This window comes from Limanda limanda, chromosome 9 (assembly GCF_963576545.1).
Source record: "Limanda limanda chromosome 9, fLimLim1.1, whole genome shotgun sequence".
NCBI classification, from domain to species: Eukaryota; Metazoa; Chordata; class Actinopteri; order Pleuronectiformes; family Pleuronectidae; genus Limanda; species Limanda limanda.
In genome coordinates, this window is record NC_083644.1 from 28,876,012 (window position 1) to 28,893,417 (window position 17,406).

The window sequence follows — 17,406 nt, forward strand, 5'->3', positions numbered from 1 at the left end:
GTCCGAGTGCAAAGTTAACTCAGTTTACTGCAGGAGAGTGTCTTTGGATGAGACAGCCTAGTCCCCTGGTTCCCCAGGCAGAGGCACAGCTGGCGCAATGATCGGCTATCAATAGCCCTGAGCAAATAGTCTTCAGTCACACTTAAAACAAATTTCTAGGACCGCCTTTTTCCACTTGCGTAATATCTCAAAAATCAGACATGTCCTTTCGCAAAAAGATGCAGAAAAACTAGTCCACGCCTTTGTTACATCGAGACTGGACTACTGTAATTCACTATTATCAGGCTCCAGCAGTAAGTCGTTAAAGACTCTGCAGCTGGTCCAAAATGCCGCAGCACGTGTCCTGACAAGAACTAAGAAAAGAGAGCACATTTCCCCAGTATTAGCATCGCTACACTGGCTTCCTGTTAAATCATGAATAGAATTTAAAATTCCACTCCTCACCTTCAAGGCCCTTAATGATATGGCACCTTTTTACCTTAAAGAGATGTTAATACCATATCAACCTACTAGAGCACTCCGATCCCAGAATTCAGGTTTACTTGTCGTCCCTAAAGTCTCTAAAAGTAGAGTAGGAGCCAGAGCTTTTAGCCATCAAGCCCCACTCCTGTGGAATAATCTCTCACTTTCAGTTCGGGAAGCAGACACGCTCTGTTCGTTTAAAAGTAGACTCAAAACCTTCCTTTTTGATAAAGCTTATAGTTAGAGCTAATTAGTGGAATTTATGACACAAGACACACGGAGCTTCTCTTTCCTGCCTCTCCTGCTTCTCCTTCCTTTTCTCCATCCCTAACACATCAATACAGTAATGGAGGATCCTTTGTCGCGTTGGCATCGGATGATGAGGGACCACGACCGAGGCGGCAGCTGATAATGGATTCTAACTGGCGGCAGTGGACAATAACTGTGGACTATAGTGGATCCCATCCTGATGCTGGATCGTGATCTTGCTGCTGACCAGAGACTATGATTGCAGCAGGACTGCTTCACTTATAGTATTGAAAAAATGTTTACCCTCATCGATGCTGCTAAAAACTTTAATCCTGATGATGTTTTCTTAACACTTGACATCTATTGCACTTCTGTCCGTCCTGGGAGAGGGATCCCTCACATGTGGCTCTCTCTGAGGTTTCTACATATTTTTACCTGTTAAAAGGGTTTTTAGTAGTTTTTCCTTACTCTTGTTGAGGGTTAAGGACAGAGGATGTCACACCATGTTAAAGCCCTATGAGACGAATTGTGATTTGTGAATGTGGGCTATACAAATAAAACTTGATAAACTTGATATTGTCATTACACAGCATTTAACAACAGTCATATACCTTTGGCCTGCTATGCATAGGTGGTCAGAATTATACTTAACGGTGATCTTACGCCTTACCGGAGCTGGCTCGCCTGGCTGGCTAAGCTAGTTAGGCCCGGGCTCTGTTTGTATCTTGAGGCGAACGCCGCGGCTTCCTCCGGGGAGGAGAACCTCTTCTTCGCCCCCTCGCTGAGTGAAATCTGCAGGCGAGCCGGGAAGAGTAGTGCAGGCCTGAGAGCGAGGTTGTACAGTTCTTCTATCACCGCCCGGTAATTTGCATGTTCTTCAACCACCTCTGGAGCGTAGTCTTCCAAGATCTGGACAGGAGCTCCTTTATACTGTAGTTTTCCTCTTCTTTTGCGAGCCTCTCTTATGATCAGATCCTTGATCCGGTAGCGGTGCAGGCGGATGAGCACCGGCCGCGGCCGCGACCCTTGTTGTGGCTTGGCAGTTAACGCCCTGTGCGCCCGGTCAAGCTCTGGAGGAGACTCTAAGATCTCCTCCCCGAGTAGTTCAAGTAACAGCTTCGAGAAAAATATAGTGGGTGCCGGTCCCTCGATTGATTCTAGAAGGCCGATGATCCGGATGTTATTCCTGCGGCTCCGGCCTTGGAGGTCCAGCGTCTTCGCTAGTAGCTTGTTGTTGCTATCGGCTAAAGCAATCAGCTTCGTCTCCGGAGTGGGAATACGCTGGTCATCTGACTCGGCGCTGGTTTCCAGTGAGATAATACGTTGTCCATGATTTAACACTGTGGTCTGCATTTTCTCCAGTCGTGACTCCAGGGCAGTGAAGGAGTTTTTAAGATTCGTCGCTATGCTGGCTCTGTGTTTTTCCAGCAGGTCTTCGATGCTAGTAAAGCATGTGTTAGTGAAGGCCCTCGGTGCTTCATTTTCGTTTTTCTTTGTCTGCTTCGTTGTTTTTGACATTATTCCTGGTTCCACGGTATTATACAGAGTTTGTGGGTCGTCAGTTCTTACTTGGGTCGTTGAGGGTATAAGAAAAGTACGGGTTTTTGCAAAGTTGGGTTACGGGAGATCGAGACTACACCGCTCTCACATGCTCACCAAACCGGAAGTCGGTACTTTCATTCTTGCAATTATAAATAGCTCCTAGACTTCTGACGTCATTAGAAATATTGCAATTTGATATTGTTAACGATGACCACTCATGCATAAAGAGGACATCAACGTCCAACCAGCAGTTTCTCCTGTGATCATTGCTTAAAGAGCTGTAGTTTGTGTACAAAACATTGTCTTACCATGGAAAAGACGCACCACACCGACAAACACTCTATGCTGTCGGTTTTGTAGTAAAAGCCAAAGCGTGATGTAACCAATGACAAATGAGCAGCTGATCACAATAAAAGACATTATTTGTTTTTATTGTGTTACTTACATAAAGTTTCAGGTCTACCAGTGTATGACCACATGGTCTCTCCTGTCAGGGAGGAGGAGTGGTGGAGGGAGTATAGAACAGATATGTTGTGTTTGTAGCTGTTTTAGTGAATCTGATACATTTCTATTCCAGTATGTATGACCATAAGGCCCTCCTCCCAATGAGGCAGCTGGATTGATAGTCCACCTCATAACAACAACGTCATGGCTTAAACCATTTCTACTACAATCCACGGTATCCGGATATCTATAAGTATCTGCAATGAGCAATATCACTCTGATCTAAGACAGAAGCCATCTCCTCAGTGTGTGAACCCTCAGTCATGGTTTAGGCCCACCTCCAAAATTAGATAATTCCCATGGTTAGTTGAAAAGCCCCTTAATCATATTTCATGTCATTTGAATCCCCCATTCTTCATTTCAGCCTTATTGTACACCAACTGAGACAGGATAACATTATGGCTGGATAAAACCTTGCTAAACAAAGTCTTTTCTCTAAATCACAGAACAACAAGAGTGACCGGAATGGAAGGTAGATGGAAACTGACACCCACGTTTCTGTTGGCTGCTATGATGCTTGAAGTTAAATATATTTATTATGCATTTATGACATTTAAATGTTAATTGTTAGAAGGAGCAACACATAACCCTATGCTGCCCTTCAACATCAAATTTCCATCTGCCTTTACAACCCTAACCCTCCTGTGTTTAGGATTTTCAAACTTGTTTATGAGTATTCTGGATTTCTGATTTCTCATTGTCCATCTAGTGATGCTGAGACATTTTTAAAACAAATTCTCAAAACTGGGCTTTTTATTTTCCTATAGACACTACTTCCTTTACATTTATTATTATTATTATTGTTGTTTTTATTCTAATGCATTTGCTAGTGTAGTATGTAGTAGAAAAATTAACTAAGCATGGTTGACAAACTATTTTGTATTTGGATAGTAAATGTTAGCAGCCTTGTCAAGAGACTTTTATGACTTGTATTTACATACACCAAATGTTTTATGACTTGAGCTATTTTATGGTCGGAACTGTTTATGACGTGAATACAGTGAGACCTTTTGCGACTTAATTACCCATCAAAAGAAGGCGTGCATGTCTTCTTATCACCTTAGGAAACACATGTAAATCAGCTGTTATGTTTAGATTCCTCTCCTTCCCCCACCTATGGAACCATTCTGGATTGGTTCAGAGAGACAGCCCTAAAGTCCTGCTATATAAGATCTGTGCTATTGCCTGTTCTTCATCTTCACTCTGAGATCCTTGTGACTCCCTGTGTTGATCCTTTCTGCAGAAAGCCCCTTATTAAATACACGTTGATAACTTTGTTGTTTCCAGCCGCTTGTATCTCCAGATTTCCATCACAATTAGCATCTAACAGCTTCCTTACCAGCCTCTGGTTAAAGACCATGTGTCGAAGCCACTTGAGGTCCAGAGCTTTAAAGGCTGAGAGGACGAACAGAGACTGAGCCTCGTAGCGCTCTGTCTTCTGGATGGCCCCCTCTGGATAGGTGATCCTCATCGTGGTCTTGGAGCCGATGTCTTTTTCAAAGCCTTTAACTGGGGCCTCATTTAACCTGCAACACACAGATACAAAATCAATCATGCAATAATAATCAAAACGTCTCACTTTAAACTGCAAAAGTGACAACATACCTGACCACCACATCAAACTGATCAATCCTCTTCCCCAGCGACTTATTGGTTAGGATTCCTCCGTTTCCTACAATGACACATGTCTTACAGCTATTGCTGTAAGACAGAAAGATGTGGTGCTTCATTTATCCAGCCATTTGATGTTTGTGTCAAGCAAAGGAAATTAATTCTGCACACATTTAGACTATTTGCATCTTTTACAACATTATCTGTTTATGTCCAATGGTTGGATCCTTATTCAGTTACATCCTTGATATTTTGTGGTCATCAATTGGCCTCCTTCACTTGTAACCTTGTTAACACACTCACTTGTTACTGAGGCAAACCACCGCAAGACACATTCACAGCTGGATCATTCTATTTTATATGACGGTAATGAGAATGGTATCCAGTGGCTTGTGTTATTACTTTGATTGGTATATCATTCAACTTTAGAATTTTGTTCTGACTCCATAATTGACTTGCTACTGGATCTTCAACATACAGGTCTATTTATCACACAATCAGTTTTGTAGTCTGTGTAATTTGTAACTAAAGACAACTCGCTGCATAGCTTTTCTGTTGATTGAACGAGTTGAAGGGAAGGACTTTGTTAGATGCACAATCATGATTGTCCTAGCTAATACAGTATCTTTCTGTGCAACTCATGAGGTCCATATATGGACAATAATTCATCAACAGCATACTGTAAGTTCAATAAATGATGTGCAATAGTCATTGTTGTGTAGAAGATGTAACAAATGGCTTCCTCACTTTTAATAAAATATGATGAACTATTAGGTCCCAAGAGCCCTTACAATATTGGATTATGATTTGTGTTGATCATATAACAAACAAGTTAGCCAGTGGAGCAATTAAATAACTTTTTTTGACAACTGTGCTGAGCTTCAGGGACGGTTTAGTGATTTTCCAAATCAGGAAATTTAAGGGTGGGAGGAGGTCAAAAGAAGTAATTTTTGTAAATTATAGTATATTAAATTAATTCTCAAAGAAGGAAAAGGACTGGAAACATGAGTACCCCACCGTACGTGTATTACACAAAATAATCTGACTTCGGATCCACAGGGTGGATGACAGAAAAAAACATGACAGGAAAACTGGCACAGACATACCTGTCAAGTTCTTCTCCAAGGCCATAGCTCTTAGTAGCTGAAAGGAGAATATCTATGATCTTCTCTGCAGACACAAGAGAGGGAGGGAGAGAAAGAGGAAGAAAGAGAAAGCGATGAGTAAGATGAAAGTGAAATAATTAATCTCACATCAGTTACGACGCCCTCATCTCCAGCCCAACTAGAGTAACGTGATAAATGAGGATGGGCTGGGACTCAACAGCTGGGTGGCCTGACACTGCTTCATGTTACATTGTTATACAACCAGCAAAGATAGGTGGCCCAGCCGGGTGGGGGCCTTTACATACTACACTAGGGAGTGAGGAGTACTTTAAACAGCACGGGAAGCAAATGTGACAGATGTCATGTCACAGTTTTGAAGAAAAAAAAGCCCTTTTGTCATTGGATTTGACTTATTAAACTCATGAAGCAACTACACCAGACTATGAATCCAATTAACATCGTTAATTTATAATTGTTCAAAATAGTAGTTCCCGGAGCTACAGCAAGAGGGTGCAGAACGAAAGATTAAACCTCTGCAAAGGGACCTGACCGAAGCTACGCAGGTCTGCATTTATGAACAAATTTTTTGTTACATTCCTACGTGGTCTGTATGATATCAACAAGACCAATACAACGTACAGCAATGTTTATCTTGCAGTTCTATTTACAGCTTACTAAGTTATTTTACTACAACGTTAGCTGTGCAGCGCCTGTCAGTCACTGACTGTAAAACGTCAGAGAAAGAGGAAATAATATGGCCAGGATCCTGACCAACACTTCTCCCATTACTGACTGGAAGTTCAGATACAAGTACATATTCACAGGCTGTACCAGGACAATGATACGAGCTTGGGGATGACAACGAGTGGTGCTATAATGTAGCATACCAGTATATTATTTTTTGGCAACATAGCTCTTTAGACCAGGGAACCCTAGCTGCTGTGTTTGGAGGATCAGGGAATTTGGCCCTGATCCTCCAAACAAGAACAGTTTACTGGTTTCATACCTAGGCTCTGAGTTTCCTTAAAGGCCCTCTGGAACCTTCATAAAGTACCACAAGTATTCACACACCTGCATATGCATCAAACTATATGTGGATAAAATGGGGCAATTATTATCATTATTACCATATCTCCTTAATTTGTATTTCCACAAATTTGCTTTTTCGTTATTTTTTTATGAAAATTCACGTTTCCCATTATTCATATTTGCTCGAGTGAGTTCACACTGGAATAATAACTGCGATAATAAAGAAATTCAAAAGATTTATTGTATTGATTTTGTATAAATTGTTGTGCATGATACCTTAAGCATGACACCATTAAATGGTGTGCCTTTGGGCATTCAATAATGCTGTGTGTGTGTGAGTGAGTGAGTGAGTGAGTGTGTTTTAAAATGGCGGCTAGCAACTATGTAGACAAAAGACCCCCTGGAGTGTTTACACCATGTGCCTGAGATCACATGTTTTTGTTAAGTTTGTGGAGATGTGTGTGTGTGTGTTGGGCCAGGTTAGAGAAAGTAGTTATTTGTATGCAAAGAAAGACCGTGAAAAGCATAACTATCGTAACTTTCAGATAACTTATAACCAAATATCACAACAACACATCACATGAATAGAAATGAATAATCTTTGCTTAGCCGAGAATTATTAAGCCCGGTTGTGTTACCCGTCCATGAAGAGGGGAAAAAGGTTGATGTGTTGTTTGAAGTCCAGTTAAGTGGTCTTACTGGCTCCTGTTGTCATGTTTCATTTCACCTTGGCGCGTTTTTGTTTCCTTGATGACCTCAGTGAATGCTCCCTTGTTGTTTTGTGTTGTTAATTATGGAATTAACAAATTAGGGGGAGTGGTAGAGCGGTTGTCCTCCAACCAGAAGGTCGGCAGTTCGATCCCAGTCGTCCCCATCTGCATGCCGAAGTGTCCCTTGGCAAAATACTGAACCCCGAATGGCCCCTCATAGAAAAAAGTGCTGCCCATCGATTCACTGTATGAATGTGTGTGAATGGGTGAATGGCAAACTGTACTGTTAAGAGATTTGAGTGGTCATCAAGACTATAAAAGCTCTATATAAATACTGACCATTTACTATTTAATTTATAAGTGTTATCCTCCATTCAAATTAATTTCTCTCAACAAAGCTCCTACAGACCTTTCATAAAACCTCCCAGTCTCGCTTCTGCGTTTTTATTCAGTTGAATTCCTGCTGCTTCATCAGTATACAAACGCGAGACGTCACATCCAACCGGCTTGTCCGCTCCAGGCATCTTTAGCAATATCATGATGCGACTTGGCAACACCTTAATCTATTAAAAAAGGAATGTGTAATCATACCTTGTGATTTTACCCCAAATGGAGGAGAGTAATCACCAATCTTGGAAAATCGTTTGTAATTTGGATCAAGAAACATGGGCGCCAGTTTGGTGAATCTGTTGATACAGAAGAAAACATGTTACAACAAGTAAGAATAAAGAAGTGGTATTCATCAATGCATTATCTGTTTGAGACCCATATAGCCCTGATGTTAACTTTGTAGATGCAGTGATTAATGGTAGAATGCTTAAGCGGATTTACAGTATCGTGTTTCAAGCCATCCACGGTGTGTGTGAGAGAGGAGAGAGCTCCAAAGTCCCACTGTGAGACTGGGAGCAAGTACTCTGACTCAGTGGACAATGAGCAGCCAAAAGGGAGAAGTTTGACCCACTTACTGCCCCAACCAGACTTGTCCAGGTGGTCCGGGGGCTGATCCAACATCCTAACATCCTACCTACTAGTGTTTTTGTTATTATAAGGATATAATGATCTGCCCCCTTCTCTCTGAGTCGCTCACTGTGACATGCAGACACACATTGACACACTTAAACAGTGTTATTAAATGCATCTTTAAACTCTGGATGAAAAAAACATTATTCAGCCGTGATTATTGACATATGGTTATGGTTTATATCAGGACTCTTAGATAAAAAGTTTTTGTTTTTTATGTTGGACTCTTTGGTTTATGGACTTTTACCTTTGTTTCCTTGTGTTTAGGTTTGTGTTCAGTTGTTTCCCCCTGAACTCCCTGTCTTAGTCCTGTTACCCACCCCTGTATTTGTCTGCACCTGTTCCTAATGTGTTTCACTTTTGTTCAATCAACCCTGCCTCCCTTGTGTATTTAAGTCCCTGTGCTTCCCTTTGTCAGTTCTTCGTCATTCATCTTTCACACGTTGTTGGTTTGCCACCTTTTTTTCACTGTATTGTTTCCTGTGTATTCCTCAGGTTCCCAGTATCTTGTTTTTTCTGTTTTTTTTCTATGTTTTTTTTTAACTTTGGCCCTGTTTGTGCCTTTTCTAGTTTTCCAGTTTTTGGGACATTTGGGTCTACCTGAACTCTACATTGTGACATTTTAACACTATAGTCCAGGCAAAGTAGCGTTTCACAACTGACTAATTGTAAAATCATTTTTTTCCAATAAGGCCAAGCAACAATACACCCCAATGGGGCTATTTTTTTTTCCTACAATCATATAGGCTTAATTTTTTCCTTTACTCCTACCACAATAAAACTTTACATAGTAAAAGTATAGATGAAAAGTAACTTTTTTTGTATTACAAGTTTCTTTTGAAATGAATTTGAATATGCACATGAGCTCCACACTTATTCAATATGTCCTAATTTGCATAGGCAGAAACACCATTCATATGTATGACAAATGCATCGGCCCAATCTTCATCCAATCATCCCACTGCCAATGGGTGATGGCAGTGCCTAACCTGAAAACCGCCTGGCTTGGTAGTACCTGCCAGGGGTATAACCCCCGCCGTTATAGTCGTCAGGGTCACGGAGGCAGTCTTGTGGGTCCATACATTCACTTCCCCCTTTCCACTCCATTATTTGGTTAAAGACCCGAAGACTATGGAACTTTGCAGCTGTTGACGTTGGAGGGAGAGTTTGAGGTTCCACTGGAGATGAGTTCTGAGTTACTTTATCACAGAATCACCTGTATCTCAGCATATCCAGTGATTCATCTTTTTCGCCCCCATACAGTGATACTAAGCTTTTTCACCTGCTGCAATGATGATGCCTTTTCCCACATTTTGCTGTGACTGGCTGAACACCGCATCTTGTTGGAGAAAGCTAGTGTCATTCTTTATTCTTTCGTGGTGGGGAGGCTTTTGTGCCTCCGTGACCCTGAAGACTATAATGGCAGAGGTTATACCCCTGGCAGGTACTACCAAGCCAGGCAGTTTTCAGGTTAGAGGCAAGTCTAAAAGGAGCATTGCCATCACCCCATGATTGGATGAAGATTCGATGAATTTGTCATACATATGAATGGTGTTTCTATGCAAATTAGGACATATTCAATAAGTAGAGAGCTCATGTGCATATTAAAATTAATTTCAAAAGAAACTTGCAATACAAAAAAAGTTTATTTTCATGTATACTTTTACCATGTAAAGTTTTATTGTGGTAGGAGTAACGGAAAAAATTAAGCCTATTTGGGTGTATTTTGGGCGTATTCAAGATTCAAGATTTTTATTGTCAAATGCACAGAGATAACATGAAGCAGTCGCTGGCAATGAAATACTTGGCTCACAGGCTCTCTTTAAGCAATGCTCCGTAATTTCAACCAAAAAAAATAAAATAAAAATAGAAATAGTATAAAATAGAATATCAATAAAATAGAATATCAAAAATTTAAAATAGAAAATAAAAAATATATATCTAAATATATATCTTTACAGATGAAGAGAAAAATAAAACAACAATAGTTCAATTTGTGCAGTAGTGCTAATATTCAAATATGCTTATTACGGTGCTGGTGCAAATATGCCAGGGTGCTGGTTTGGTGGAGTTATTGCAGTTCAGAGGAGTTTAAAAGCCTTATGGCCTGGGGGATGAAACTGTCTCTGAGCCTGGTGGTGCGGGCCCGGATGCTGCGGTACCGTCAGCCAGACAGCAGCAGGCAAAAATGTTTATGGCTGGGGTGAAGGGGCTCTTTAATTATCCGGTTGCTCTTCCTCCTACACCGCTGGTTTTAGAGGTCCTCCATGGATGGCAGCTCCGTCCTGGTGATGTGCTGGGCAGACTTCACCACCCTCTGTAGAGCCTTACGGTTCAGGGCGGTGCAGCTGCCGTACCAGGCAGTGATGCAGCCAGTTCAGGATGCTCTCTATGGTGCACCTTTAGAAGTTGCAAAGGATCCTGGAGTCCATGTGGAGCCTCCGCAGCCTGCAGAGGAAGAAGAGCTGCTGTCTGGCCGTCTTCCTGATGGAGTCTGTGTGATGGTTCCAGGTCAGGTCATCACTGATGTGGACCCCGAGGAACCTGAAGCTGCTGACTCGCTCCACCGGGGTTGTTGATGAAGAGGGGGGCGTGTTCCACTCCTTGTCCCTTCCTGTAGTCCACGATCAGCTCCTTAGTTTTGCAGACGTTGAGAAGGAGGTTGTTGTCCTGGAAGCAAGATGTCAGGGCTCTGACCTCCTCTCTGTAGGCCTTCTCATCGTCGCCGGTGATCAGGCCTATGACAGTGGTGTCATCAGCAAACTTGACGATGGCGTTGGAGCTGAGGGTGGCCACGCAGTCATGCGTGAACAGGGAGTACAGGAGAGGACTGAGCACACAGCCCTGGGGGGTACCGGTGTTGAGAGTCAGGGTGGAGGATATGGAGCTGCCGATCCGCACCGCCTGTGCCCTGCCCGTCAGGAAGTTCAGTATCCACTCACGGAGGGCTATGTTGAGCCCAAGGTCTCTGAGCTTGGTGACGAGCTTCAGGGGCACGATGGTGTTGAATGCTGAACTGTAGTCGATGAACAGCATTTTCAGATATGGTCCAGGTGGGAGAGGGCAGTGTGGAGGGTGAGGGAGATGGCATCTGCAGTTGACCTATTTGGCCTGTAGGCAAACTGCAGAGGGTCCAGAGAGTCAGGGAGGGAGGAGGTGATGAATGGTTGGACCAGCCACTCAAAGCACTTCATTACGATGGGAGTGAGTGCTACTGGGCGGTAGTCGTTCAGGCAGATGATTTTAGTTTTCTTGTTAACAGGGACAATGATGGTCTTGTTGAAACATGCGGGGACTACAGACTGGAGCAGAGACATATTGAAGATGTCTGTGAACACATCTGCCAGCTGATCTGCACACACCTTGAGAGCTCGGCCAGGGATGCCATCAGGTCCAGGTGCCTTGCGTGTGTTGATCCGGTTGAGAGATCTCCACACGTCTGCCCTGGATATGAAGGGGGGGCAGCGCTCCTCCTGGGCCTCTTCGATCTCCCCAGCCGGGGGGCTGCTCTCAAAGCAGGCGTAAAAAGTGTTCAGATCCTCTGGGAGAGATGCAGACACTAAATCAGCACTGCTGGTCTTGGCTTTGTAGTCTGTGATGGTTCTCAGTCCGGCCCACATGTTCCTAGTGTTGGAGCCCTTGTAGTGGGACTCCACTTTGTCCCTGTACAGCAGGGGTATTCAACTAAAATTTAACGAGGTTGAGTTTGAGAAAATTTCTTGAAGCAAAGGTTCGGAAGATCATAATTTCTAACAATTTAGTGTGATATATATTTAAGTAGCCTAGCAGTTGTATCAGAAACTGCATGTACTCAATACCTGACTGTCAAATGAATTCAGTACGATTCTAAGCTTTTCGACAATATTTATTGTCACGTCACATAGAACTGAACATAAATGTATGATTGCAGACATGTATAATGTTCTCTCATAAACTTAATAAAAGTAGGCCTGCATTTCAAAATTAGACAAAATAATATATAAAATGCATTCTTTGACAACACCTCGGTCAGTAAATGGCTTTTTGTGTCGACCCAAAATCCAAGCAACTCTGAGGGAACACTCATGAGCACGTTGTTGGGCAGTGAATGAGTGGCTCAGGATCCTGGTGGACTGGTCATATTGGGCTCTGTGACCACTTATTTTCTGTGATCTCACTTCAGATTTAACTGGGTATGTTTGTTCAAAACCTTTATGTTTTGTCTCATAATGGCGTTTCACATTGGCACTTTTAATAAGTGCCAGTTTCTGAACATATGAGACACACAGGTTTAGTGCTCCCATGTGGGATGTATGAACAGAAATGAGTCTGTCCATTTCGGATTTAATGCTCTGTCTTCGCTGTCCACTTTACTTTTTTTGGATTTGTTCCTTCAATTCTCTCCCTTTCTCCATCTCACTCCTCCGTTTCTCTCCTTTTCTCCGACTCACTCCTCCGTTTCTCTCCTTTTCTCCGACTCACTCCTCCGTTCGCTCCTTTTCTCCGTCTCACTCCTGTTTCTCTCCTTTACTCCGACTCACTCCTGTTTCTCTCCCTTTCTCCGTCTCACTCCTCTGTTTCTCTCCCTTTCTCCGTCTCACTCCTCTGTTTCTCTTCCTGTGTTTTCTCTACCTGTATCGTTAACAGCCTGGAATGCACAGACTTGATTGGCTGAGTAGTATCACATGGGATGGCTTAACTCGCATGTGATTGGTCAATGCGTTTCCTCATCCACTAAACCACTACCATAATGACTACAAAAGCTGCGCCGGTTAAAAATAGAAACGCCCCGTCAGGTTTTAAATCATAACCTTCTGTGTTGGCTGTTGGTCCGGGTCCGTATGGGACGGCTTCTGGGTCCGGACAGCGGTCCGCCTGTTAGTAACCCCTGCTGTACAGTCTCTTAGCACTGCTAATAGCACTCCAGAGCGCGTACCTGGACTTCCTGTATTCCTACCACGTCATCGATGCATTTGCTGATGTAGCAGATGACCGCGTCCGTGTTGATGTCATCATCCTGGAACACGCACCACTCCGTCGTTCTGAAGCAGTCCTGAAGAGCCGAGTCTGATTGGTCTGTCCACCGCTGAATGGTCCGAGTCACCAGTCTATCACGCTTGAGTTTCTGCCTATAGGAAGGCAGCAGCAGAACTGAAACGTGATCCAATTTGCCGACTGGGGGGCGGTGGAGGGCCTTATACGCACCCCGGAAGGGAGTGTAAACATGGTCCAGCGTGTTCGCGCCGCGCGTCGGACAGCTGATGTGCTGGTAGTTTCTTGGCAGGACTTTCCTCGTCTTGGCGTTGTTAAAATCCCCGGCCACAATAAACGCAGCCTTGGGCCATGATGTCTCTGTCCTGTCGATAACTGCATGCAGCTCGTCCAGCACCTGGTTGGTGTCGGCGTGTGGCGGAATGTACACAGCTGTTATGACGACCGATGTAAGCTCCCGCGGGATGTAATAAGGCCGGCATCTGATCATGAGGTGCTCCAGGTCCGGAGAACAGCCCGAAGAAATAGTCTCCACATCCAACATGGAAACCCCCTCGGGAACAATGGCGGAATCTGGGATCGAGGGGTCCAGCCAAGTCTCAGTGAAATCCAACACGTTACAAAACTTGATGTCCCGTTGATAAGCCATCCTGCTAAGAAGTTCCTCCAGCTTGTTATCCAGGGACTGAACATTAGCCAGAAGAATGCTTGGTAGAGGAGGCCAGTTCTCAAGTTTCCTCAGCCGGACCAGGACTCCTGCTCGGGACCCTTGTTTCCTTCATCGCGTCCGTGTTCCAGGTATTGCAGGTAAACAGCGCCATGGGTATTCTCCTTTGTTTGTTGTTCGTGGCGGTGAAAAAGTGTTTTTTACTGTCAACCAGATGGACAGAAGTTGTTCTCTATCATATGTGATGATAATGTTCGCTTTACCCGAGTGCACAATGCAAAATAAAGTAGAATAAATAACAATAAGATAGAAAAAAGAGCAAAGCTGTGGGAGAGCGCGAGACACGGCAGCCTTCCTCGGCGCCATCTTACTTTTTCGATTCGATTAGTGTATAGCTCATTTGCATATTAAAATTAATTTTCAAAGAAAATTGTAATACAAAATGTTGTACTTTTCATGGGTACTTTCATTGTGTAAAGTTTCAGTTTGATAGGAGTAAAGGAAGAAAATACCCCCATTGGGGTGTATTGTTGCCTGGCCTTATTGGCACACATTGATGAGAATTAAAGATATTTCCTCAACTAGGATTTCTTAGAACTTTTAGTATGTTGTTCTGGACACCTCCTAGAAATGACCTATGCTAAAAAAAAATATTTTACAGTTAGTTCAATTTTTGGCTCCAAAATGAGTTACTTTGCCTGGACTACAGAAAACTCAACACTGTCGTCACAGGACGGGTGCTTATACCCAGTTCTTCTTGTACCAGAATAGTACGGGGAAAAATCACATAAGATTGTGATCAACAGGATGATGTATCTGCAAATGCTTGTGCAGATGCGTGCAGATCTTTTGACACAGAACACGTTTGTGTTCATGTTAAAGGTCCCATCGTATGAAAATTCCACTTTTGTAGTGCTTCTACACGTTAATTTGGGTATCTGGCATGTCTACCGTCCCAAAAACTGTGGAAAAACACAACTCCTGCGATCTGGTGTGGTTTCTCTATGTCAGGAAGTACGCGCTAGCGAGCGTCCAATGGGGTTATGGGCATTCTTTACGTCATTGGCAGTTTTACGTCAGCGCAGAGACCCCCACCAACACTCGACCCACCAATCGATGGAACCACAATAGATTTAAGAACCACCCACTTTATTGACCGTCCATCGGTTTGCGCCGCGATTGCATTCTTGCGAGCCTTGTAAACACTTGGATAAGCTATCTAGCAGCATGAAACGAATTCGACCACCGAGAGCCACCGCGTAGCCCATAGCCCGTAGCCTGGAGCCCGGGAGGCGAGAGCCCGGAGCCGGGAGAGTGAGCTGTTGATGTTTTTTCCAGGTAGGAGCTCGGAGCTGCTTCACTGTGTTGATGCTGTGGTTATGCTGCCTCAACTGGATGTGACTTTGTTGTTGTTAGCAGCAGCAGCTAACGCTGGCTTCTGTGTGTGTGTTTTGCCCCGGTGGAAGCAGCATGTATGAATACAAAACAGCTTGCTGCTAGCGACGCTAACGCTAGCCTAGCGTTAGCTGCGGCACCGGCACCTCCGTGCACCGCCGCTGTCGGGTCCGGGACGTCCCGGTGAGGGCTCCTTGGAGGTGCCGCTGTTAGCTCCGGGGACGTCCCGGTGAGGGCTCCGGGACGTCCCGGTGAGGGATCCTCGGAGGTGCCGCTGTTAGCTCTCGGAGTCTAGCTTGTGTGTGTGTATGTTTGTGGCGTCCCGGGCATGCAGCACGTTTACATAGAAAACAATGCACTCGGAGGCTAACCCGACTCGTAGCTTCTGTGTGTGTCTGTCTTTGTTAGAAACTAGCATTGGAACGTGTTCAAGGAACCCCCCCCGGTCTCCGGTTGCATTGTACCGGTGCCGGTGGGCTCGCTCAGCGCCAGGGTGGCGAAGCGGATGAGGAGGAGGGGGGCAGAGAGCTGCACATTATAACTTTTGTGGCTCTTACAGATTTGCTCCACGCAGCCCGAGCTGCACGAACCGGTGCCGGTCAGCAGCAGCTCGCGGCCGCCTCCGTCGCTCGCTTTAAAATAGACTCATACCCGGGGTTTTAAGTGCATTTCGCCGCAGAAGTTGCAGCAGTGTTAGCTTCCAAGGCTAGCCCCCACATCCCTTTGCCTGTGTGTGTCTGTGTCTATCTGTGTGTGTGCGTGTGTCTATGTGTGCGTGTGTCTGTGTGTGTGTGTGTGTGTGTGCGAGCGCTCAGATACAATTATATACTGTATACACACATATCTAATGCATGTATTTAAATAAATGTACATCCTTATCAGAGGGTGTAGTAGTTTTAAAATTGTAGCTTCAATGAAGAAACACAACAAACAAATACAGAAATATGTGCAGGACAGTGACTTAAAATTATTTTAACAACCTTACATATGCTAAGGAGAGATTTAAGACGTGAAAGTGGATGTGTGTGTGTGTGTGTGATTGACAGGGGGGGCGGGGCGGTGAGAGGGGGGGGGGGGGGGGGACTCAAAAGAGGTCAATCTTAAGAGGGCTGTTTTAGACAGGGTAAAAAGGCTGTTGTTTTAAATGATCCTTGTGGTATTTTGACCAAAAAATGTTACAGACATTTCATTAAGACCCCAAGGAACCATATCAACTGTGGTAAAATGGGCATACAAGGGGACCTTTAAATACCAAATAATCCTAAATAAGTGATTTTGTGTCCCTCTTTCAACAAACTCTTCCTTAAATGCATTCACGGATACAGGCCTGTGCCTCTGCGTTTGCTTGTGTAAACAGACACATAACTGACAAACAAATCATCAATCAATGGCTGTTGGGCTGACGGTGGCCAATTGGAACATTTTAGCATATCGCCCAACCCTAACATATACTGTACAGAGATATAACAATGTTCAATTTCCAAAAATAGTTGCTTAGGAGTACCATCTTTACTTGTGGTATTCACAACCTCGGAAGTTTCTGAAAGCTCAGAGTTCAAGCTGTGACATGTTTGCTGACCCAGCTTGAGAGGACATGGCCAAGTTAAAATTTCATTGAATTAGAAAGCACTGTATTGCAATTCTCTTGCCACAGAGCTTTACCTTACCAGCATATAAATGCCTAAAAATCTGAATTGACAGTGAGTATATTCGATTAACTTGTTGCTTCACAGCATTAGAAATGTTATGCTCCATTTAAACATCACATCTGTCTCCACTTTGGGGGAATAGGCTTTAATGAACAAGGACATAGCTGAACCTCTTTTTTAAGCACAACTCAACATGTATTCACTGGATGTACAGTACTTATATGAGTGCGTCCATTTTTCAAGATGATAGAGGACAAATCAAACAAGATTTTATAATCCAATAAGGCATTTAGCGTGGTGTCATTGAGTGTCCTCAGATTTCCTCTGACCAGCCTTGCCTCTCATATGACAAAGTTTAATCTGAACTCTGACATAAATTTTAAAGATGAAAATTAAACATTGTTGAATGTTTGTTGAAAAGTAAACATAAAGAGGCGACAGAAAATAAGTATTTGTAAAAGAAAATGACATTTCATAGGGTGGACAATATA

The 17,406-nt window shown here is 43.6% G+C and overlaps 1 protein-coding gene across 1 annotated transcript in view; it reads right to left on the reverse strand.

Annotated features, from left to right (window-relative positions):
- The window catches only part of st3gal3a (ST3 beta-galactoside alpha-2,3-sialyltransferase 3a), a 70,474-nt gene that overhangs the window by 26,937 nt on the left and 26,131 nt on the right, over window positions 1-17,406 (reverse strand). The window contains exons 5-8 of the mRNA XM_061078201.1: window positions 7,805-7,899; window positions 5,475-5,538; window positions 4,363-4,458; window positions 4,097-4,283 (exon numbers count right to left, since the gene is read on the reverse strand). Of these exons, the coding sequence (XP_060934184.1) occupies window positions 4,097-4,283; window positions 4,363-4,458; window positions 5,475-5,538; window positions 7,805-7,899 (442 nt within the window). The remainder of the gene's footprint in view (window positions 1-4,096; window positions 4,284-4,362; window positions 4,459-5,474; window positions 5,539-7,804; window positions 7,900-17,406) is intronic.